The sequence below is a fragment of the Carcharodon carcharias genome, chromosome 30 (assembly GCF_017639515.1).
Source record: "Carcharodon carcharias isolate sCarCar2 chromosome 30, sCarCar2.pri, whole genome shotgun sequence".
NCBI lineage: Eukaryota > Metazoa > Chordata > Chondrichthyes > Lamniformes > Lamnidae > Carcharodon > Carcharodon carcharias.
The window spans coordinates 11,131,383-11,155,264 of record NC_054496.1 but is presented as its reverse complement, the minus strand read 5'-3'; the positions used below and the strand labels follow the sequence as shown (position 1 = coordinate 11,155,264).

The 23,882-nt window shown below is 44.5% G+C and overlaps 1 protein-coding gene across 1 annotated transcript in view; it reads left to right on the top strand.

Annotated features, from left to right (window-relative positions):
- The window catches only part of LOC121271164 (complement C3-like), a 167,518-nt gene that overhangs the window by 50,298 nt on the left and 93,338 nt on the right, over positions 1 to 23,882 (top strand). The window contains exons 20-23 of the mRNA XM_041176924.1: positions 9,436 to 9,630; positions 11,010 to 11,118; positions 13,654 to 13,739; positions 22,366 to 22,505. Coding sequence (XP_041032858.1) covers positions 9,436 to 9,630; positions 11,010 to 11,118; positions 13,654 to 13,739; positions 22,366 to 22,505 — 530 coding nt within the window. The remainder of the gene's footprint in view (positions 1 to 9,435; positions 9,631 to 11,009; positions 11,119 to 13,653; positions 13,740 to 22,365; positions 22,506 to 23,882) is intronic.

Here is a 23,882-nt window from a genome sequence, read left to right as displayed (position 1 = left end):
TTCATAATGTTAGGCTAACTAAAATGTTATTCTGATACATTTATATAACTAACCTTTTTCTCCGTAAAAACAAATCTGTGATAAATTATTTCTGCTGAGTTTGCTTTTATTAACCTGCATGGCTCCCGAAGGTCTGATCATTGGCTTGTCAGGAGTACTGTATCTTTGAATTTTATCTATGGCGCTTTGGCACAGAGCCAAAATACAAAAAAAGCTTGATGTAATTGTTCTTAAAGACACAGCCAAAAGACTGTAACACAAACTAGCCATAAGAGTTGTTGATATCCTAGAAGACAACTTACCATTGAAGATTCTTGGAAATAGTTAAAGGAGGTTACTTACGACACAGCACCTGAAGTCCTAAAATTCATTAAATGTAAGCACCTAAACTGTTTTGACAAGTGACCAAAACATAGGCAATCAGCTCCTAACAAATAGGCATGAGATCCTCTCTCGTTGGGCAGAGCACTTCAGCAATTTCCGAAACCAACAATCCATAGTGTGCAATGATACTATTGAGACATTTCCACAGCACCACACCCTGAATGAGCTTGCTCCCGATGCTTCTCAAGCAGAAGTCACGAAGGCCATAAAGCAGCTTTCCATGGGCAAGTCGCTGGGAGCTGATGGCATCCCACCTGAAGTGTTTAAGTACAGAGGGATTCATGGTCAGGAGACTCAGTAGTCTCTTCTGCATAATCTGGAACCAGAGCGCAGTGCCCCAGACGACACAGATGTCTCCATAATTCATCTCTCCAAACAGAAAGGGAGCAAGTCCATCTGCCACAACCATCGTGGAATATAATTTCAACAGCAGGAAAAATTCTTATAATGGTTATTCTTAATTGAATTGTCACTCACCTCATTGACTATGTGTACCCCGAATCACAGTGTGGCTTCCGTGCAGGACTGGGAACAACATATGTGATCTTTGCAGCACGTCAAATTCAAGGAATGTCCTGTCAACAGAATAAGGACCACTATATGGTGTTTATTGACCTGACCAAGGCTTTTGACACAATGAACTGGAAGGCCTGTGGAAGGTTCTGTACAAATATGGCCACCCTGAAAAGATGATCAATCAGTGTCATTCACTCATTTCATGATGGCATGATGTCTGTGATGCAAAATGGTACGTCATTGGATGCCTTTCTTGTCAATAATGGCACCAAGCAAGCTTGTGTATTGGCTCCAGCCATATACTTCATAATCCAGTAGGCCCTCAAAGATCTTGACATCTACACATTGAATTCGGGACAAATGGAAACCTCTTCAATTTGCAAAGATTCAGGGCTTGCACTGAATAGGTACTGAGTGAACTCTTGTTCGCATATGACTGTGCTCTCATAACGCATACTCTGGAGGATATACAACTGCTTGTTAATCACTTTGCCCTCGCCTCAGAGCAGTTTGGCCTGACAATAAGTCTGAAGAAGACAGAGATCTTCTATCAACCTGCTCCTGGTCATATACCCCAAGATCCCACAGCTACTATTAAAAATACACCCCTCCATTCTGTACAGAAGTTTTGCTAACTTGGGAGCATCCTCTCCAAGAACACTATAGTGGAGGATGAAATCAACCATCACTTGACAAAAGCAAGTTCAGTGTTTGGCAGGCTCCCTCACAGACTTTGGAAAGAGCACAGAGTTTGTCTCAGAACAAAGATCAAGGTCTACAAAGCAGTGGTTCTTATACACTTCTTTATGGGTGAGAGACTTGGACAGCTTTGCATAAAGCAACTAGAAGTGTTCCATATTCGCTGCCTGAAATCTGTTTGCAATTTCAGGTGATGGGACAAATCCCCAACACCAAGGTTTTTGTAAAGTGCTGCATACCTGGCTTCGAGTGCGTGCTCATCAGAGGTCAGCTTCGCTAGGTACTCATGAGTTTCACATGGAGGATTCCTGCATACCAAAGGCAGTACTTGACAGCTAACTGAGCACGGGAACCGCACCACAGGAAGTCCCAAACTTGGATCTAAAGACAATCTGTAAGCTAACCTCAGAGCCTGCAAGCTAGATTCCCAATACATGAGGAAAAAACAACCTTAGACTCAAATGACGAAGGATAAGTGAGCACAGGACAAAGCCAATTCATCCATTGTCCCTCCAACACAGGCTTAATATGCAATATTTGCAATCAGTTATGCAAATCGAGACTTAGTCTAACGTCACATGAGACAACATCAACCTACACCAGGGTTTCTGAAACTGTGGGTTGTGAGACCAGATTCTGGGGTCGTGGAGCTCCGACTGAATGTTAACAGCCTCAAGACCCCTTTAAATCATTGCGTATTTTTTTAGCCGGTGCCGATTGCCTGTGATCGAGTCCGCACCACCATTTTACGCGGAGGGCCAATTAAGGCCTACCCAGCGTAATGCGTGTCTCTGGCATCAGCGTGAAGAGGCGGGCGGGGTCGGGAACTCAATGTCTACCGGGTCCAATGGCGACCCGGCGGCCTATTCAAAAATGGCGCAGGCAGCCATGCGAAGGCTGCCATTGATTTTGCCGTACTGTTGCAATGCAGAACGTCGTTGCAGAATAGGGCAGGTGGGAGGGCAGGTCAGCGGGGCAGTCGGCCCTGAGGTTTTCTGGCAATTGCCTCGCTGCCCTCCTGGGGGAGGTGGCAGCACGCTGGGATATCCTTGTCCCAAGGGACGGGAGGAGGAGGTTCCCCCCACTTCACCAAAAATGCCTGGGAGGAGGTGGCATCCAGGGTCAACTCCCATGATGTGGTGAGGTGCACATGGGTGCAGTGCCGCAAGCGCTTCAGTGACTTCCTGCAATCGGGAAGGATGACCACCATCCCGCCCCCCCCCTCAACTGGACCTCAGAGTTCTTAGAGTGTGAGTGGCAAATGTCAATGAGGCAGCATCTGGGAAAGGGGGTGAACCCTGGCTGCTTGGAATGAGTGTCTTGTGGCTCGAGGGTCACAAATCGGCTGAGCCCTGCAAGGTTTTTCTCAGGTGGGGATGGCCAGGCTGCAATGGCAATGCAGGTACAATGTGAACAAGAATTCACTCAGTAGCTGTTCAGTAACTTTTGTGCATGCCCTGAATCTTTGCAAATTGAAGAGGTTTCCATTTGTTCTGAATTCAATGTGTAGTCTTATGTCAAGATCTTTGAGTGCCTACTAGATTATGGCCAAGAAGTTCATGGCAAACAGCTGGAGCCAGTACACAAGCTTGCTTGGTGCCATTATTGACAAGAAAGTCATCCAATGACATACCATTTTGCATTACACTGCACATCATGCTCCTCTCTCCTTTCAGGAGAAGACAGCCCACAATAATGCTGAGAGGCTGTGGACTGGCAGAGGTACACCCCATCGTCTAATCCTGTCCAGATATGAGCAAGAAGCACTGGAGCTGGAGAGGCTCCTAGACCATGCGCCTAGGTCAACCGGCCATGGTGTGGTTGGGGTGCCACAGGGAGATAAGAGTGCAGTGTACTGAGGTCAGCATGTCTGTCATAGCAACCATTCCACTGTAGCCTCTATATTGATGCAAGCCTCGAACATGGAATCTCCATTGATAATGGAAAGATGAGGGCACCCTGATCCAGGTGCCAGGCAGGCACAGTAACAGTGTAACGACTTCAACTAATGACATGTCCTTGTTCTTCCTTTCAGGCTCACCAGAAGACCATCGGGGGTCAGGAGCCTGAAGGACCACCGCTTACTCCAGAGGACACAGAGGATATAAACGCACCAGCGTCACACCCTCTCAGCTAGGCAGGCACCGGCGCAGATACCAGCACCCCGGTGGGAGTTAGATCGTCGGCTAGTATCTCTGTGCACAGCGGTGAGGCCTCTTCACACTCGCTTGAGGTGCAGGCGGAGGCAGAGAGTGCCCAGGGCGCTGGCAGTCAGAGGACTGGTGGCTGATGATGTGCCTCTGGAGTCGTCCCTGAGGCAGTGGATGCTGGAATTGCAGCAGGGTGTGCGGGAGGATCTAGCAGGAGATACATGAGGGAATGCGTGCCATGGTCTCCATTGTAGAGGAGCCCATGCAGAGCATGAGCAATGCAATGACCCTCATGGCGAAGGGCATTGCTTCCTCCATGTGGAGAGTGGCGACTCTCAAAGAGAGGCTGTTCCAGCAGCTCAATCAGGGATTCCTGGGGATGCACTCGGACCTGCAAGCCCTCATGCCAGCAATGACTTCAGGTGGTCACTGTCAGTGTGGGAGATGGATTAGGCACCCAGTATTCCAGCTAGGTGCCCATCCATCAGTGGTGAACAGGGAAGTCCAAAGCAACCTGACGTTGGTGCATGAGCTGCTTGTTGTCCCTGTGGGCTCCTCTCAGGGCACTCTGGATGAAGGCAGTGGCTCCTCCGCCCCTCTGCCAGTGACCGTGGCATCCGATGAGGCTGCGGCAACTGGGGAGATGCCAACCATGGCACTGGCCACTCCCAGGCGGAGCCAGCAAAGGCTTCATGGGCTGGAGGACGCCCACCAAGGTCATCAAGGCCAACAGGACAGCAGAGTGAGCAGGCTGTCTCCAATGCCGGTGTCAGCGAGGGGGGAGCACGTGGACATAGCACCCGCAAGCGAAAACTTGAAGCAGCTTAAGCACAACATAGCCTTATCACTGGTGATATTTTTTTCCCCCACTTTTACGTTAATTATTATTTAGTGTGATGGATAACACCTATCAATTTAATTTGTATTATGTATGCCAGGCACCACACCAGTAAATGTGTTTCTGTTCAACAAACTTCTGGGTGCTTCATTAGTTCTGCAGGTACAGAGTAACCCATGATGTTGTGAGTGACTCGTTTGTCATTGAACTTTATTGAGATGGCACATAGTGCATGTTGTTCACCAAGCAAATGTTCCTATTAGGTATCGAGTATGGAGCCTGCAGCCCTGGCATGTGGTGGTGGTCTTTATTTGGTAGGCTAGCTGAAGGAACATTGGATCAAAGCCTTCCGGGTGTCCCTACCTGCCTGGAGGTTGCCCAGGTCAACGTCTATCCCCTCAGCGTTCTCCTGAGCATGCTTGTCCTCAGACTCACAACTGATCTCATCGTCTGCTGCCAGAGCAGCTGTGGTGGTCAACATCTTCCTCCACTGCGTCCGCCCTTTCCAGCACCAGATTGTGGCGAGCACAGCGTGCAACCACTATCAGTGACACACAATCTGGTGAGTATTGCAGTGCGCCCCCTGAACAGCCCAGGATCGGAAGCCCATCTTCAGAAGACCGATGATCCTCTCTACCACTGCCCTTGAGGAGGCATGGCTCCTATTGTACTGCTGCTGGCCTCTGTTCTTGGATGGTGGAGAGGTGTCATGAGCCACCTTTTAAGGAGATAGCCCTTGTCACCCAGCAGCCAGCCATCCAGTCGGGCTGGACCACTGAAGAGCCTTGGCACCTGGGAGTGTCTCAGGATGTAAGCGCCATGGGAGCTGCCTGAGTATCTTGCACAGACGTGCAGAATCTGCATCCTGTGGTCACACACTATCTGCACGTTCATGGAGTGGAAGCCCTTCCTATTGATGAAGGCACCCGGCTCACCAGCTGGCACCTTGATGGCCACATAGGTGCAGTCGATTGCACTCTGGACACAGGGGAATCCAGCAATCACTGCAAAGCTTTTGGCTCGCTCTGCCTGGCTGGCCTCATTTGTGCAGTAGTGAATGGAAGTCAATGCATGCCTGAACAGAGCATCTGTCACCAGCTTGACACAACGGTGGACAGCTGATTGGGAGACTCCTCAAAGATCACCGACCGACCCCTGGAAAGAGCCTGAGGCATAGAAGCTGAGGGCCACTGGCATGGGGCTGACCTCAGGGCTGATCATCTGACAGATGGAGGTCACTGTCTCCCTTGAGGGGCAGAGCCTCCTTCGGCATTGCACCTCAGACATATTAAAGTAGCTGCATTGCCACCTGTAAACCCTGGCAGCAGGATAGTGGCATCTTCTGCTTCCCCTTCCGCCTTGCATTTCCTGTTGGCCCTGCGCCCCTTGCACCTGCGCCTCTCCTCCCACAGGTCGCTCCCTTGGAGGCTGAATAAGGACACATGGCCTCCTCCCTCGTCTGGCCCTCTCTTCCCCCTCAGAGGAGACGCCACCAGCAGAGACCACAATCTCCATTCCCAGGGCAAGGGAAGGCTGTCTGACACCTGGTAGTCTCCAAGTGTTATGACTCCTCCGGAGTCCTGAACTGAAGCCTGTTATTTCTGTCACAGCGGCCCTGAAGCGAAATGAAGTTGTCCTGTTCACACAAGCAAGTAGCTGTGAGGTCCGATCTAAAGTACTAACCACTCGCATTAGCGGGCCCACTCAACCCCTCTTATCCCGCCCGTGGATGAGATTTTTGAAGATATGGCCTACCCGCCTGCCTGTTGCGTCCATGCGATGCCCTGAAAGTTGCGCTGGCTGTGCAAAATCAAATTCAGTCGATACCTCAAGGGCCTTAACCAGCCCATTAAATAATGGTGGGCGTGCCTCCGTCCTCATGGCACGCCCGCCTACCGATGTGTATTGCGACGGTGCGCACATCCGGCATCATCGTGTGCCGTTCTACATTCCGGCGTGTCGGGCATGCCGCACGTAAAATTCTGGCCCTGAACATTAAACGCTTTACCCTGTGTCGTCGCCCCCCTCCCCCGCCGCCCCCGACACCCCTCCTGCTCTCGCAGCACCCACTGAGGGGGCGCGGGGGGGGGCGCGGGGGGGGGGCGCATGGCAATTTTCAAGCTCCAAAAGGGGGTCACAGTGGGAAAAAGTTTGGCAAGCACTGCCCTAAAGTGCAAACCATTTCTTTTTTCTTTTGCTTATTTGCTGAACACTCATCTGCCGAAGCGAGGGGAAAATCCACCAAAAGATTATGACAAGCTTGAATAAGGCAGACAAAGAAAAGCTGATCCCATTGTACAAAGACCAGGGGATGCAAATTTAAGGTTTTGGGTGGGAGATGCACTGTTTTTTTTAAAACTTATTCTTCCCCAGGATGTGTGCTTTGTTGGCAAGGGCAGCATTTATTGCGCCCTGACTACCTTTGAACTGAATAGCCTGCTAGGCTGTTTCATAGGGCAGTTAAGAGTCAGCCATGTGGCTGTCTGGAGTCGCATGTAAGCTTGCCTGAATAAGGCTGGCAGAATTTGTTTCCTAAAGGACATTAGGGAAACTGTAAAGGCAATGGGCCCTGACAACCTTCCAGCAATAGCACTTTAGGCGTGTGCTCCAGAACTAGCTGCACCCCTAGTTCCAGTACAGGTACAACACAGGCGTTTATCCATCAATGCGGGAAATTGCCCAGGTATGTCCTGTACACAAGAACAAGGCAAAATCCAATGGCTGATGATTGCTTAATGTCCAGCACCATTCATGACAACTCTAATGCTGAAGCACTCTGTGTCCATATGCAGCAAGGCCTGGAAAATATCCAGACTTAGGCTGATAATTGGCAAGAAAGATTCGTGCTGCACAAGTGCCAGGCAATGACCATCTCCAACAAGAGAGAATCCACATCTCCCCTTGACATTCAATGACATTACCATCGCTGAATCCCCAACTATCAACATCCTGGAGGTTACCATTGACCAGAAACTGAACTGGACCAACCCTATAAATACTATGGCTGCAAGAGCCGGTCAGAGGCTGGGAATTCTGCGGAGCGTAACTCATCTCCTGACTTCTCAAAGCCTGTCCACCATCTACAAGGCACAGTCAGGAGTGTGATGGAATACTCTTCACTTGCCTGGATGAGTGCACCTTCAACAACAGTCAAGAAGCCTTATACTATCCAGGACAAAGCAGCCTGCTTGAATGGCACCCCATCTACCACCTTCAATATTCACTTCCTCCACCACCAACGCACAGTGGCAGAAGTCTACAAGATACACCGCAGCAACTCACCTTGCTCCTTTCGCAGCACCATTCAAACCCATGACCTCTGCCACCTAGAAGGACAAGGGCAGCAGACACATGGGAACACCAACACCTGGAAGTTCCCCTCCAAGCCACTCACCATTTTGACTTGGACTTATATCGCTGCTCCTTCACCGTTGCTGGGTTAAAACCTTGGACCTCCCTCCCTACTGCACTGTGGGTGTACTTACACCGCATGGACTGCAGTGATTCAAGAAGGCGGCTTACCACTGCCTTCTCAAGGGCAATTAGGGATGGGCAATAAATGTTGGCCTAGACAGCAACACCCAAATCCTATGAACGAATGAAAAAACGAACCAGATGGTTTTTACAACAATCAATAATAGTCTCATAGCTTTCAATTCCAGATCTTCATTACTTGTATTTAAATTCCACCAGCTGACGTGATGGGATTTGGACCCAAGTTCCCAGAGCATTAGCCTGGACCTCTGGATTTCTAGTCCAGTGACACTGCCAGTATGCCATCATACCAGGAGGAACATATTTTACACAGGAGAGTGATGGAAGCAGAAATAATCAATGATTTCAAAAGGAAATTGGATGTGTACTTGAAGGATCAGTCAGGGAGTGGGACTGACTGATGGTTCTACAGAGAGCCAGCAAGGACTCAATAGGCCAAATTGCCTCCCATATGTAAATGATTCTATGATAAAATTCATTGTATTGTTCACTTTCACACCTGTGTCTTCAGCTGTCTTGCTCCTAAGCTCTGAAATCCCCTTCCTAAACCTCTGTTTCTTTTCCTGTTTCTTTAAAATGTTCCTTAATACCTACTTCTTTGGCCAAGCTTTTGCTCACTTGTCACTATATGGCTTAGTGTCAAATTCTGTTTGATACAGTGAAGCACCTTGGGATATTTAAGTCAAGGGCGCTATAGAAATGTAAGTTGTTCTTGCTAAATATTAGAAAGCAACTTTTACACCAGTACCATTGTTCATTTTTTCCCACCAAAATTATAATATCCACAAAAATCACAATCACAGTATATGGAGTTGACCATTTAGGACTGAGATGAAGAGACATTTCAGCAGGTTGTGAATTTTGGAATTCTTGCAGAGAGTTGTGAATGTTCAGTCATTGAGCATATGCAAGACAAAGGTTGATGGATTTTTAAATATTTAGTAGGTTAAGGGGAACTTGAAATTGTGCTAGAAGATCAATATGATCACGTTGAATGATGGATCAGGCTTGAAGGGCCGAATAGCCTATCCCTGCCCCTATTTGTTTTGTTCATATGCTGTTAAATCATGAATGACTTAGACTGCATTTTACTTCTGCTTTACACCCTGTAATTTTAATTGAAAATTACCATGCGCATAAACATAATCGGTTAGTTAAAATAAAAAGTGCTGTTTTATCAGTGATTCATACAAAAGACCCTAGCTGTTAAACATCTCAGAAAAATGATTTCCACATTTAGTCCATTTCTTGAAAACATTAAAACTTATTTTTCAAACGTTATATTTCAAACCCTTTTCTTTGGTATTTTTATATTTATTTTTTTTATTTGATTCATGTACTTTTTTATTTTAGTGCATCAGTACACCAAACTACCCCGGAAATGTTGCAGGGATGGAATGAAGGTAAACCCCATGGGATTTTCATGTAACAAGAGAGCAAAGAGAATATTATTTGGCCAAGAATGTAAAGCCGCCTTCCTAGATTGTTGCAACCATATCACAGAATTTAAGATTCAACGCAAAAAAACTGAAATGACTTTAGCGAGAAGTAAGCATCAATTATTTTTCTAGGTGGTAACCCAAATGAAATTATATATTTTAATTTCGTTTTGAAGTAACGCTTTATTTATCATTTATTTTATTTTATTTATTTATTCATGAATGCTTTATTTATCTTTAAGACTTACAAGTTTTGAGCACTTTTTAAGGTGGAGAAAAAAGAAATTTTTGCATGTGAAGGAGAGGTGATGGGGTGGAGATTTTTTGTGGGTGCTCAGGCCAACAGTAAGTATTGGGATGGCTGCCTTGTGTACTCCCTGCTCCATATTCAGCTCCATTAACTGTATTATAGTGTGCATACACAACTGGCCAATGAAATACCGCCCGTTCAATACTACCATCTAAGGTGAACTTTCAATCCTTATTTTACATTAAGATGGTTAAATTAAGGAGCCAAAAATAACGTAGCAGCCAAGCAAAATATATTGAAAATGCAAAACAACAAGCAACAGATGTTAAGAGCTGGATGCCATGGATAAGTTAGCTAAACTTAAGTAATATTAGTTTTAGAAGCGGTGAAACAGCGCATTAGAGATAGGAGAAACAGGAATTCAGATAATTGTAGCTGGAGATGCGTTAGTGAAATGGTTAAAGGCCTGTTTTGTTTTATTCATTTGTGGGATTTGAATGTCATGGGAAAAGCTGTTTGGGAAGGAGTTCCAGGATTTTGATCCAGTGACAGTGAAATAGTGGTGGATATATTTTCAAGTCAGGATGGGTGTGATTTGAAGGGGAACCTGCAGGTATTCCCATGCACCAGATGCATTTATTCTTTTAGGCTGTAGAGATCTTGGACTTGGGAAGGGCTGCATAAGGAACCTTGGCAAGTTGCTGCAGCAATTTTTGTAAATGATATGTACTGCTGCTACTGTCTACCGGTGGTGGAGAGAGTGAATGTTTAAGGTGGTGGATAGAGTCAAGTGGACTGCTTTGTCCCGAGTGATGTTGAGCTCCTTGAGTGTTGTTAGAGCTGCATTCAGTCAGGGAAGTGGAGAGTATTTCATCACACTCCTGACTTGTGCCTTGTAAATAGAGGACAGGCTTTGGGGAGTCAGGCAGTTAGTTATCCATGGCAGCATTCTGGATAACCCTTGACCTGCTCTTGTAACCATTGTACTTATGTGACTAGTCCAGTTAAGTTTTTGGTCAGTGGTGAACCTCAAGATAGTGATGGTGGGGGATTCAATATGCTAAATAGCTCATCTCAGAAACTCTGACATGGCCGGCCCGTTTCTTGCTGCACCAATGCGAATCATACTGTATAATTTTTCCAATTGGAATGGAAAATATGAACTAATGTCTTTAAACTTAGAGATGATTGGAACTCTGCATCTAAATCCCTAATTTACCATTGACACTTTTCTTTAGGTGATGATGATGATTACTATTCTCCCTATGAAGATATAATATCCAGAAGTGACTTCCCAGAAAGCTGGCTGTGGATATTGAAGACTCTGCCCACAGATCCCGAAGGACGGTACTGATTATTATTACGCTCTTGTAAGAATGTGTAGTATTTGCATGGGTTCTTATGGTTTAATGAATGAAATTGTCACTCAGTTGGATTTTTACAGTCGAAAGGTTGAATATAAGAAAAAGACTTCGGTAGCACCTTTCATGCCCTCAGATGTCCCAGCTAGCTTAACAGATAATTAAGTTCTGTTTTTGAAGGATTTTCATGAAATGTAACTTGAGGTATTACATTTGTAATTTAGAAAACACTGCAGCCAATATGCCCACAGCAAACTCCCACAAACAGTAGTGTAAGAAGACAAAAACAAAATAGTGTGGTTGCTGGAAATATGAAATAAAAACAAAATGCTGGAAATACTCAGCAGGACAGGTAGCATCTGTGGAGAGGGAAATAGAGTTGATGTTTCAGGCCTGTGACCTTTCATGAGAACTGGGAAAAGTTAGAAATGTAATAAGTTTTGAGCAAGTGAAAGAGTGAAAGATAAAGGAACAAGAGAGAAGGCCTTTGATAGATTGGAGGGCAGGAGAGATTAAATGACAAAAGGTTTCATGGTGAGAAGCGAAAGGGAGTGGTAATGGGACAAGTAAAGAAACAAAAGATTTGTCTAGAGGTGGTATGAATGGCAGGATATCTGTTGTCTGAATGCAAAGTAAATAAGGGAGAAGTCAGAGGGAAAAAAGAAATCAGCAAAGGAATGCAAAACAAAAAGGGGGCATAAGTTATGATCTAAAATTGTTGAACTCAATGTTGAGTCCAGAAAGCTGTAAAGTGCCCAGTTGAAAGATAAGGTCCTATTCCTTGAGCTTGTGTTGAGTTTCATCACAGCACTGTAGCAGGCCAAAGACAGAGAGGCTAGAGTGGGAGCAAGGTGAAGAATTGAAATGACGAGTAACTGGAAGCTCAGGGTCATGCTTGCGGACCAAATGGAGATGTTTCACAAAGCAGTCTGTGTTTGGTCTCTCCAATGTAGATCCGACCATGTAGTGAGCAGCAAATACTGTATGCTGCCAATTAAGCACTAGTATTGTATGGGACCTTGGAAGGTTAGAAGTGAGGAGGTAAAAGGACAGGAGTTGCGTCTCCTGTGCTTGCATGGAAAGGTGCTGTAGGAAAAAGCCGGTTTGTATTGAGTGTCTGAGGAGTGAACCAGGCTATTGTGAAGGGAGAGCACCTTTTGAGATGCTTAAAGGGGAGGCTAGGGGAAGTTTGTTTGGTGGTGGCATCATGCTGGAAGCAGTGGATTGGCAGGGCATGATCTGTTGAATATGGAGGCTGGTGGCTGGAAGGTGAAGACAAAGGGAACCCTATCATGGTTCTGGGGGTGAGAGGAAAGGTTGACAGCAGAAGTACGTGAAATAGAATGAAAACAGTCGAGGACCCTGTCAACCATTGTAGGGTGGGGTGGTTGCAGGGAGGGAAATCCTCAGTTGAAGGAAAAGAAAGAAATATTGGAAACAGAAATATGGAAGATGGCATCATCCAAATAGACGCCATGGAGATGGAGAAACTGGGGGATTGGAATAGAGTCCTTACAGGAAGCAGTGCATGAGGAGATATAGCCAAGGTAGCTTGATTGGTTGATAGCTTACTCTCAAAAACGGAGACAGAGAAGCTAAAGAAGGGTAAGAAAGAGACAGAGATGAGTCATATGCAGGTGAGGGAAAGGTGGAAATTGAGAGCAAAGTCATTGAGATTTTTCAATTCAGGGTGAGTAGGAAACAACACTGATACAGTCCTAGTGTGAAAGTGACCGGTTAATTGTTTTTTTTTGTATGATGTTGGTTGAGAGATAAATATTGGCCAGGATACCCAGAGAACTCTCCTGTCTTCTCTGAAGTAGTCTGTAGGATATTTACATCAACTTGAGAGGGCAGACAGAGCCTAGTTTAATGTATCACTTGAAAGATGGCACCCCTGATGGTGCAGCAGTCCCTCAGTACTAAGCTGTGGTCTCAGGCTAGATTTTTGTGCCCAAGTCCTGAAGTTGGACTTGAACTACAACCTTCTGACTCAGAGGTCCGGCATCTGCCAACTGACCCATACTGACACTTTATAGAATGATTCCACTAAGCAAGCATCCATTTTGAAGTGTTTGGATTACGTGGGGAATGGGGGAGGGGGCTGGTTAACTCAGCTGGCTATATGGCTAGTGTGTGGTTCAGAATAACACCAACAGGACCAGTTCAATTCCAATCTCAGTTGAGGTAGACTTGGGACTTACCTCCTCATCCTGCCCCTGAGAGTGGAAGGGAATGGCAAACAACCATTGATAAAACGGCCAAGAGAAGCAGCTCAGGAGGAAATACCAGCAGATAATGAGCCAAGAACCTACCTTTAGGCAGAGCATTCATTACTCATAAATGGTTTGTACGATCTTAAATATACAATGTAGTTAACTTCATTAATAGGTAGCAGTCGGAGGGTAGCAATAGTCCAATAGTTGATTTCACAAATAAAATGACACATCAGTAGTCAAGGTGTTAACAGTGTTGGCCAAGAAGTATTCAATGGAAGTATATATTTATTTTTCTTAATCAGCGATGTCACACAGAAAGTATCTGGTTACCTTAAAGACTCAATCACTACTTGGGAAATACAAGCTGTCAGTGTGTCTTCAGAGAAAGGTAAGTCGTTTTCAGACTAGTAGTGTTTGAGAAGTGCTTTTGTGACCTCTGATGTGATCTTTGGTGTTTAAAGGTTTGCAAGCAGAAGTCATTTGGTCCACCACTTGGAATATGGTGTCAGGAGTGTGCAGCTGAAATTGAGTGGGTTTTAATAGCTGTAAGAGTGCCAGCAGCTGTAAGAAACAGCAGAGAATAATTAAAACTTTAGTCTGCAACTTTGTACCAGACATTGCTCACTGAGTAAGTCAGTATGGCTTTGAGTGTTCCAGTAGTAGCACCTATGGAAATGAAGGCAGATTTTGAAAATAATTTGGAAATTCTTCCAGTCTCAGTGGCAAAACAATGTAATTCCCACAGAATTAACTAAGATACCTGAACAAATAAGACTAGCTATTCTGATTTCATTGTTGGGAAAGAGTACTACAAACAATATTGTGTCCTAGATCACACTGAGGAGCAGAAAAGCTGGTCATGAAATTTTAGAGCCCCTGAAGACCTAGTTTGAGCCCTGTACTAATTATATTTATGAACACTTCATGGTCAACATCAGTGCTCAGGAAGAGGGGGAGAATATTGGTTTGTATGTGGCTGCACTGAGACGTACAGCTGAACCTTGTGAGTTTGAACAACTGAAGGATGATCTGATCAGAGATGGGATTGTCTTAGGAATAAGAGACCCTGCCATGAGAGCACATTTGCTGACATAAGAGAACCTTACTGTCAAGAACACATAAAATAGCAGCAGGAGCAGATCATATGGCCCATTGAGCCTGCTACGCCATTCAATATGATCATGGCTGATCTTGGGCTTCAACACCATTTCTTGCCTGCTCCCCATACCCCTTAATTCCCCGAGAGACCAAAAATATGTCTATCCCAGCCTTACATGTATTTAACGATGGAGCATCCACAAACCTCTAGGTTAGAGAATTCCAAAGATTCGCAAACCTTTTAGTGAAATAATTTTTCCTCATCTTAGTCCTAAATGATTGACCCTTTATCCTGAGACCGTGTCCCCGTATTTTAGACTCCCCAACCGGCAGAAGCAATCTCTCAGTGTCTACCATATCAAACCCGCTCAGAATTTTGTAGGTTTCAATGAGATTGCCCCTCATTCTTTTAAAGTACAGAGAATATAAGCCTAATTTACTTAGTCTTTCATCATAGGACAATCCCCTCATCCCAGCGACCAATCTAGTGAACCTCCACCGTACCACCACCAATGCAAGAATATCCTTTCTTAAATGTGGAGGCCAAAACTGCAAACAGCATTCCAGCTGTTGTCTCACTAAAACGCTGTACAACTGAGCAAGACTACTTTTTTCTTGAACTCCAAATCCCTTGCAATAAAGACAGCATGCCATATGCTTTCCTAATTGCTTGCTGCGCCTACATGCCAATTTTCTACATTCCTTGTACAAGCACACTCAAGCCTCTTTGAACGTCAACACTTACAAGTTTCACAACTTGAAAAAATACCCTGCTTTTCTATTCTTATGACCAAAATGCATAACTTGACAATTCCCTGCATTATACACCATTTGCTGTCTTATTGCCAACTTACTTAACCTGTCTATATCTCTTTACAGCCTCTCGGGGTCCTTCCCACAGCTTACCTTCCCATCTAGCATGGTTTCATCAGAAAACTTTGACACTTTACTCTCTGCCTCTTCATCTAAGTCATTAATATAGATTGTAAGTAGCTGGGGCCCCAGCACTGATCCTTGTGGCACTTCACTATTCACTGCCTGCCAACTTGAAAAAGCCGTGTTATCCCCACTCTCTGCTTTCTATCCATGAACCAATCCTCTCCTCATGCTAAAATACCAACCCCAACTCCATGAGCCCTTATCTTGCCTATTAACCTTTTTTGTGGCACTTTATCGAATGCCTTTTGGAAATCCATACTACATCTTGTGGTTCCCCTTTATCTATTCTACTAGTTGCATCTGCAAAAAAGACAAATAAATTTGTTAATCAGAATTTCCCTTCAGCAATGTTGCAACTTTCAGTCAACCATGTTGACTTGTGAACATGAACCATGAAGTCAGCCATGTTGACTTGTTTTAATTATATTGTGCTTTCTTAAGTGCATTGCTAATACTTCCTTAATAAGATCCCAACATTTTCCCAACTGATGTTAGGCTAACTGGCCTGTAGTTCACTATTTTCTCTCTCCTCCCTTTCTTGAAAAGTGGTGTAACATTTGCCAACTTCCAACCTAAGGGACCATTCCCGGATCTAAAGAATTTTGGAAAAAAAGAAAGCTACTGACATGTACAGAAGCTGTAAGGTCATTGATCAGCAAATGGAGAGTATTAATTGGGGAACTGACGAGGCTTTGCACTATGCTGAGAGGGAGTCCAGGCCTTACAAGTGCAAGACAATGGAGAAAAGGAAGAAATATTTACAGAAAGACCACAGAAAAGTCAAGGCCGGGGTATCAGATGTAAATATTGCAGAGGACATCACGTGAAAGAAAAGGAAATATCTCCAGCATGGGGAAAGCAGTGATCTGACTGCAAGAAGCTGAATCCTTTTGCATGCAAGTGTTTTGCTGGAATGATAAAAAGCAAGCCTATAAAGATGGTTTCTGGAGAGATCCTGAGGAATCATTTCTCACCCTAGAACAGGTTGGCATCATCAAATCTCAAGGAAAAAATGGTTTATGAATATTGGAATGATGACTGTAGAAGAAGAGCATCAATTTGATATGAAGTGTCAGATAGATACTGCTGCTACATGCAGCATCATGGGCTTCGTTGTTCAAGATGATAACCGAAAAGTGAAGCTCTCGAAGGTAAAGTTGAGGAGTGCTCACCCCAAGAAGACAAACTAAGCTGAGAGCTCAATTCAGTGGGAAGAGAGAATATTTGCAGTTCCAAATAGTAGACACTGAGCAAAATCTGTTCATCTCAGCTGAAACAAGCCTGAAACAAGCTTGAAGCACTCAAAAGCTTGGACTAGTACCCCTCCATGTATCAGAAGAAGTTTAAAATGTTTTGCATGGCACAAAGCTATTGACTGCTGAACAAATCCTAAAAAAAATGCAAAGTTATTTTCATGGATCTTAGATGTCTTCCTGGTGAATATCTTCTTGAAGTAGCTGAGTGTATGCGACCATCTTCATCTCCATCTTCCAAGGAGATGCCCTCAAGTCTAACCTGAAAGACATGATACAGCAGCTTGAAAAGATGGGAGTAATCAAGAAAGTGACAACACCTACTAGCATGACATGCTCATCAACCCAGCACAGACATTGAATCTGACGGACAAGTGTCTTGCTCTGATCAAGCAAACTATGCAACGAGATGCAGCTCTCCAAGTGATGCAGGAAGTAGTGATGAAAGGATGGTCAGAAACCATCAAGGGCACACCTATTGCAATAAGAGAATATTGAGCATACAGAGATGAAGTGACTTTCTAAGATGGAATCTTGTACAAAGGAACTAGAGTCGTCATCGCTAATAATGAGAAAACAGATGTTGAAGTGCATCCATGCAAGCCATTCAGGAATTCAGCCTAATCTGGGAAAAGCCAAACATGAGTAATGAGATCAAGGACCATATCAGCGAGTGCAGTTCATGTAATGAGCATCAAGCTAAGCAAACTAAAGAGTGTCTCATGACTTAGGACATCCCAGTCAGACCATGGATGAAGCTTGGAATAGACCTCTTCACTTTTTGGAACTGACTATCTCGTCACCATCAACTACTATTCAGACAACTGGGCATGTGACAAGCTGATGTCGATGACCCTCAGTGAGATCGTAGAATAACTGAAAGCACACTTAAGTTGTTATGGCATTCCTCAGATTGTGATGAGTGACAATGGCCTTCAGTTCATGAGTGCAAGATGCGGATGCTTTGTAATAGATTGGGAAATTCAGCACTGCACATCATGTCCACATCATTCCCAGTCAAATGGAAAGGCTGAGGCAGCAGTGAAAATTGTCAAAAGGATGATCAAAAAATAGAGTAGATCTAACATAGATGTGTACAAGGCAATTCTAGAGTGGAGAAACACATGTATTGAAGGCATGGAAATAGTCTAGTTTAGCAACTAATGTCATGCTGCACCCAAATTACTTTCCCAATAGCTAGAATACTACTGAAGCCAGAGCAGTAACAGGAGGGAGTGACAAAGTCAAAGTGAAATGATAGAAAGCCAAATTTCACTTTGATAAAGCTGCCAAATCGTTGCTAGAGCTGAGAATTGGAGAGCTGATCAGAGTGCAAATATTCAATTCTCTCACCAAAAGTCAGCGCACTTGGTAACTTGGGACCTGCGTGGAGAAGTTGTTACCGCAATTGTACATAGTGAAAATGAGAGACCAGATATATCATCATAACCATATACAAAGAACTAGAGGTGGTGGTGTAGTGTTATTGTCACTGGACTAGTAACCCAGAGACCCAGGGTAATGCTCTAGGGACCTGGGTTTGAATCCCACCATGGCAGATGGTGGGATAACAATCTGGAATTAAAAGTCTAATGATGAGCAGGAAACCATTGTTGATTGTCCTAAAAAAAAACATCTGGTTCACTAATGCCCTTTAAGCAAGGAAATGTGCTGTGCTTACCTGATCTAGCCTACAATTGTCTCCAGATCCACAGAAATGTGGTTGACCCTTAAATGCCCTCTGAACTGGCCGAGCAAACCATTCCATTGTATCAAACCGCTAAAAAGTCTAAAAAGCATTTTCAACAATCTTCAGCCAGCAGGGCCAAGTGGATGATCCATCTCAGCCTCCGGTGGCCCCCAGCACGACAGATGCCAGTCTTCAGCTAATTAGATTCATTCCACGTGATATCAAAAACTGCTGAAGGCACTGGATGTTACAAAGGCTGTATTCCGGCAACTGTACTGAAGATAAAAGCAAAATACTGCAGATACTGGAAATCTGAAATAAAAAGAGAAAATGCTAGAAAATCTCAGCAGGTCTGGCAGCATTTGTGGAATGAGAAACAGAGTTAATGTTTCGAGTCTGTATGACTAAAGAAGAGTCAAATGGACTTGAAACATTAATTCTATTTCTCTTTCCACTGATGCCAATAGTACTGAAGACTTGTGCCCCAGAATTTGCCATGCTCCTAGCTAAGCTGTTCAAGTACAGCTACAAAACTGGCATCTACCTGGAATGTGGAAAATTTCCCAGGCTTGCCCTGTACACAAAAAGCAGGACAAATCTAACCTGGCCAATTACTGTCCCATCAGTCTACTCTCGATCATCAGTAAAATGATGGAAGGGGTCATCAACAGTGCTTAGCAATAACCCGCTCTGTGAGGATCAGTTCGGGTTCCGCCAGGGCCACTCGGCTCCTGACCTCATTGCAACCTTGGTTCAAATGTGAACAAAAGAGCTGAACACCAGAGGTGAGGTGCAAGTGACTATCCTTGACATCAAGGCAGCATTTGACCAAGTCTGGTATCAAGGAGCCCTAGCAAAACTGGAGTTAATGGGAATCAGGAGGAAAACTCTTCATTGTTCAAGTCATACCTAGTACAAAGGAAGATGGTTGTGGTTGTCGGATAGTAACCATCTCAGTTCCTGGACATCACTGCAGGAGTTCCTCAGGGCAGTGACCTAGGCCCAACCATCTTCAGCTGCTTCATCACTGATCTTCTTTTCATCATAAGGGCAGAAGTGAGATTTTTTGCTGATGATTGCACAATGTTCAGCACCATTTGCAACTCCTCAGATACTGAAGCAGTCCTTGACCAAATGGAGCAAGACCTGGACAATATTCGGGCTTTAGCTGACAAGTGGCAAGTAGCATTCAAGTGCCACACAAGTGCCAGGCAATGACCACCTCCAACCATTGCCCCTTGACATTCAATGGCATTACCATCACTGAATCAATACCATCCTGGGGGTTACCATTGACCAGAAACTGAACTGGACTAGCCATATAAATACTGTAGCTACAGGAGCAGGTCAGAGCTTAAGAATCATGTGGCGAGTACCTCACCACCTGATTCCAGAAATCCTGTCCACCATCTACAAGGTACAAGTCAGGAGTGTGATGAAATACTCTCCCTTTGCCTGGATAAATGTAGCTCCAACAACATTCAAGAAGCTTGATGCCATCCAGGACAAAGCAGCCCACTTGATTGGCACCCTTTGCACAAACATTCACTCCTTCTGCCACCAATGCACAGCAGCAGCAGTGTGCACCATCTACAAAATGTACTGCAGGATCTCACCAAGGCTCCTTTCACAGCACCTTCCAAAGCTACGAATACTGGAAAGACAAGGGCAGTAGATAGCTCGGAACACCACCAACTGCAAGGTCCCCTCCAAGCCACATTACACCCTGACTTGAAACTATATCACCATTCCTTCACTGTTGATGGGTCAAAATCCTGAAACGCCCTCCCAAACAGCACTGTGGATGTACTGATACTACATGGACTGCAGCGGTTCAAAAAGGCAGCGCACCACCACCTTCTCAAGGGCAATTAGGGATGGGCAATAAAAACTGGCCAAGCTAGCGATGCCCACACCCATGAATGAATAAAAAAAACTGTTCCTTTAAAGCTAACAGCTGATTAGGAAGAGGTAAGCTCATTAACCACTCGAGAAACCGAACAACCATTACTTCCAGAGGTCAACCATTCCCCACCAAAGGCAGTAGATCAGCAGCAACAAGTATCACAGCAGCAACACTCACCACGGCAGCCAAATTCCCTGGAGAGGCAGCATCACCCCAGGAATGAGCATACGCCAGACAAACAGCTAATAACAGCCCACATGCATACCATTAAGATACCTGCAATGTGGGTGTATGGACAGAAGAAAGTGAGTCATACCTAGTACAAAGGTTGTGGGAGGTCAATCACCACCTTAGCCTCATCTGCCCCTGGACTGTTTTGATTGACAGGACATCTGGTGTAGCTTTGTAAAAAAGAGGCCATCTGTTTTTTTTCAGTTTCCATGGACTCCATCGTTTACATTGTTATTTCACCTGATTTTATAATGAATGGTTGGCTGAGTTTCAAAAGTTCCAAAACCATTTAACTCAGCACCAGGCCATGTTCACATTTTGATTAATAGTTTTAAGAGGCTATTAAAGGATGACCTTTCTTTGATGTGATCAATGAAATAGATGCTTCTTTATTTTAACAGCAGACTGACCGCTTGAGAGGATTTATATTTTGGATTGGTTTCATGGATGACAGTTTTTTTCGGTGTCCAGTGTGTTTGAATGAAAGCTCTGATAGATTGTTAGAATTGTTTTTTATCATATCCTTTTCAAAGACATGACTTCTGTGGTTTGCCCATTGTGGACACTGGATGAGTAGCTTTGCAGGATACATCGGGGGTGGGGAGTGGGTGGAAGGATGGAGGCCTGAGGAATATGAGGGAGCATGGAGTGGGCATAGGGAACATGAGGGAGCATGAATGGGGAGTATGGGGGAGCTTAGAGGGCCATGGGGAATATGAGGGGAATGGGGAATATGAGGGGGCATGGAGATGGCATGGGAATTATGGGGGCTTGGAAGTGGTATATGAAATATGAAGAAACTTGGAGGAAACATGGGGAATATGAGGGTGTATGAAGGTGGCATGGGGACATGAGGGATGTTTGGGGGATGAGAGGGATGAAGAGTTTGAGTGGCTGATGTTTACCATTAAAACTGGGCTGATGTCCCAGTAAATGGAGGATGGTGCTCCAGCTTACTGGCCTGGCCATCCACTTGCCTCTGTTGTAGCCTCCGTGGGACCAACTCCACCCAACTCCTGAAGCCCCAGAAGGAAAATATGATGGACAGAGGCCTTTTAAAAAGAGATGGGTAGGCCAGTTAGGGAAGTTTCCTAACTAAAGTTCCTGCATTCTCCAAGTATATTGCTCCGTCATTGGCCAGAGGAACAAGCTAAAGCAACTCCAGTTTGGAGTAGAGATCTTAAAACTCTTGTATTTTTAATGGGTTGTAGGTATTTCTGGCATGGCCAGCACTTTTTGCTCATCCCTAATTGCCCTTTATAAGGTAGTGGTGAGCTTCCTTTTTGAATTGTTGCAGTCAGTGTGGTATAGCACCCACAGTGCTATTCAGGAGGGATTTTGATGCAGGGACACTGAAGGGACAGTGTTATATTTCCAAGTCAGGATGGTGTGTGATTTGGAGGGGAACTTGCAGGAGGTGAGGGTGCCCTTGTTATTCACAGTGGTAGGGATCACATTTTTGGTAGGTTCTGTCGAAGGAGCCTTGGCTGCTGTGCATCTTGTGGATGTTGTAGATGTATGATGATTGTTCGAGGACATTCGAAGAATACAGAGATTAGAGATTATTTTAAACACCTACTGAAGCAACTTAAAGACATGCAATTCCACATGCATGAGGATGATGATAGTCACTCCATTCAAAGACAAACTTGATGACAAAGAAGATTAAAAAGCAGGGATTGTCATTTCAGGTTCACTGTTTTCATCTTTGGAGATAATTGCGTTTGTTCATGCAGTGAGGTGATCAGCCATGATCTAGTTGAATGATGAAGTAGGCTGGAGGGGCCGAATGGCCTACTCCCACTCCTATTTCTTAGGTTCCTATGTGTAAAGTGAACACCGTTTTAAAATAAAAATTGTGACACCTTTTCTGAATTATAATGGTGTCTTCCTCCAGGAATTTGTGTTGCTCAGCCTTATGAGCTAACGGTGCAGAAGGATTTTTTCATTGACCTTCGACTTCCATTTTCTGTCGTCCGCAATGAACAAGTGGAAATTAGAGCAATCCTGTACAATTATGATGAAGATGATATTCGGGTAAGTTTTGGCAATGTATTTATCTTATCAATATATCCTTACTCACTATCTTTACATGGGGAGGTATTCATTCTATTATTCATTCATGGAATGCACATGTACCTGGTAAGGTGAACCTTCTTGAACACACCTGGGTGGCTGCAGAAGACAGTTAAGAGTCAATTACATTGCTAGGATCTGCAGTCACATATAAGGCAGACTGCATATGGATGGCTGGTTCCATTCCCTGAAGGACATTAGTGAACCAGATGGATTTTTACAACAATCTGGTAGTTCCATAGTCAGCATTAGTGCTACTAGCTTTTCATTCAAAATTTATTTAATTAATTACATTTAATTTGTCCAGCTGATTTAAGATCATGTCACTGCATCATTAGCCTAACCCTCTGGATTATTAGTTCAGTAACATAACCACTGTGCTCCTGTACTACTAAAAATAATGAGCACAAAATTCTATCTGAGCTTTTCAGGTCTTCCGCCATAGCTTCACCGGGAGACCCGTGTAATCCCCGAAGAAAGTCCTAGTCAGATCAGACCTCTGCCATTTCTGCCTTGTGAGAGATGGAACATGCTGATTGGGAGTTCAACAACAACCTCTTGGGCCCAAATAGAATTTTTAAAGACGGTGAGGTCCCAAAGTATATTACAGAATTATAATCAGACCAAGGTGATGTCAGCCTAAAGAAGGAAGTATTGACATGTAGGGTGTGGTGGTTTAAGGAATGTCAAAGGAGCAGAGGTGAAAAGTTATAAAGCGGGTATTTCGGAGTGTAGTGCTTAGATGGTTGAAAGCTTGTCCCACCAATTCTGGAATGAAGGGAATGGGACATATGCAAGAGGGATAATTCAGAGGAGCACTTATTTCTGGGAGGGTTGTAAGGCTAGAGGAGATAACAGATAGGAGGACAAAGTCATGAAGGGGTTTAAATATGAGGCATTGTGGGATCAGGGTCCTGTGTAGGTCAATGAGCAGTGCTGGACTTAGTGAAGCATAGGATATATGAGCAGTGGAGTTTTGGAAGAATTAATTTTCTGTAGAATGGAGGATCAAAGGCTGTGCAGGAAGAAGTTGGAATAATTGAGTATGAATGTAGAAAAAGCATGTTCCAGCAGCAGATGGGTTAAGGCAGAGCTGGGCAATCTAGATTGGAAAACTGACAAGCAGTATGGTAACACCGATATTGCGGCGTCAAGGGAAGTGGTGGGAGAGATAAATCAGCGTATATGTGGAACCTGATCCCATATATGCAGGATGGGAAACTATTGATAGAGATTCTCTGGCTACAATTAGGTAGATGCAGTTGGGACCAAGCACAGGCAGTCTCACTCTGCTGACAGTGGAGGAGTGGCATTGATGGATGATGGTGTACTGGATTG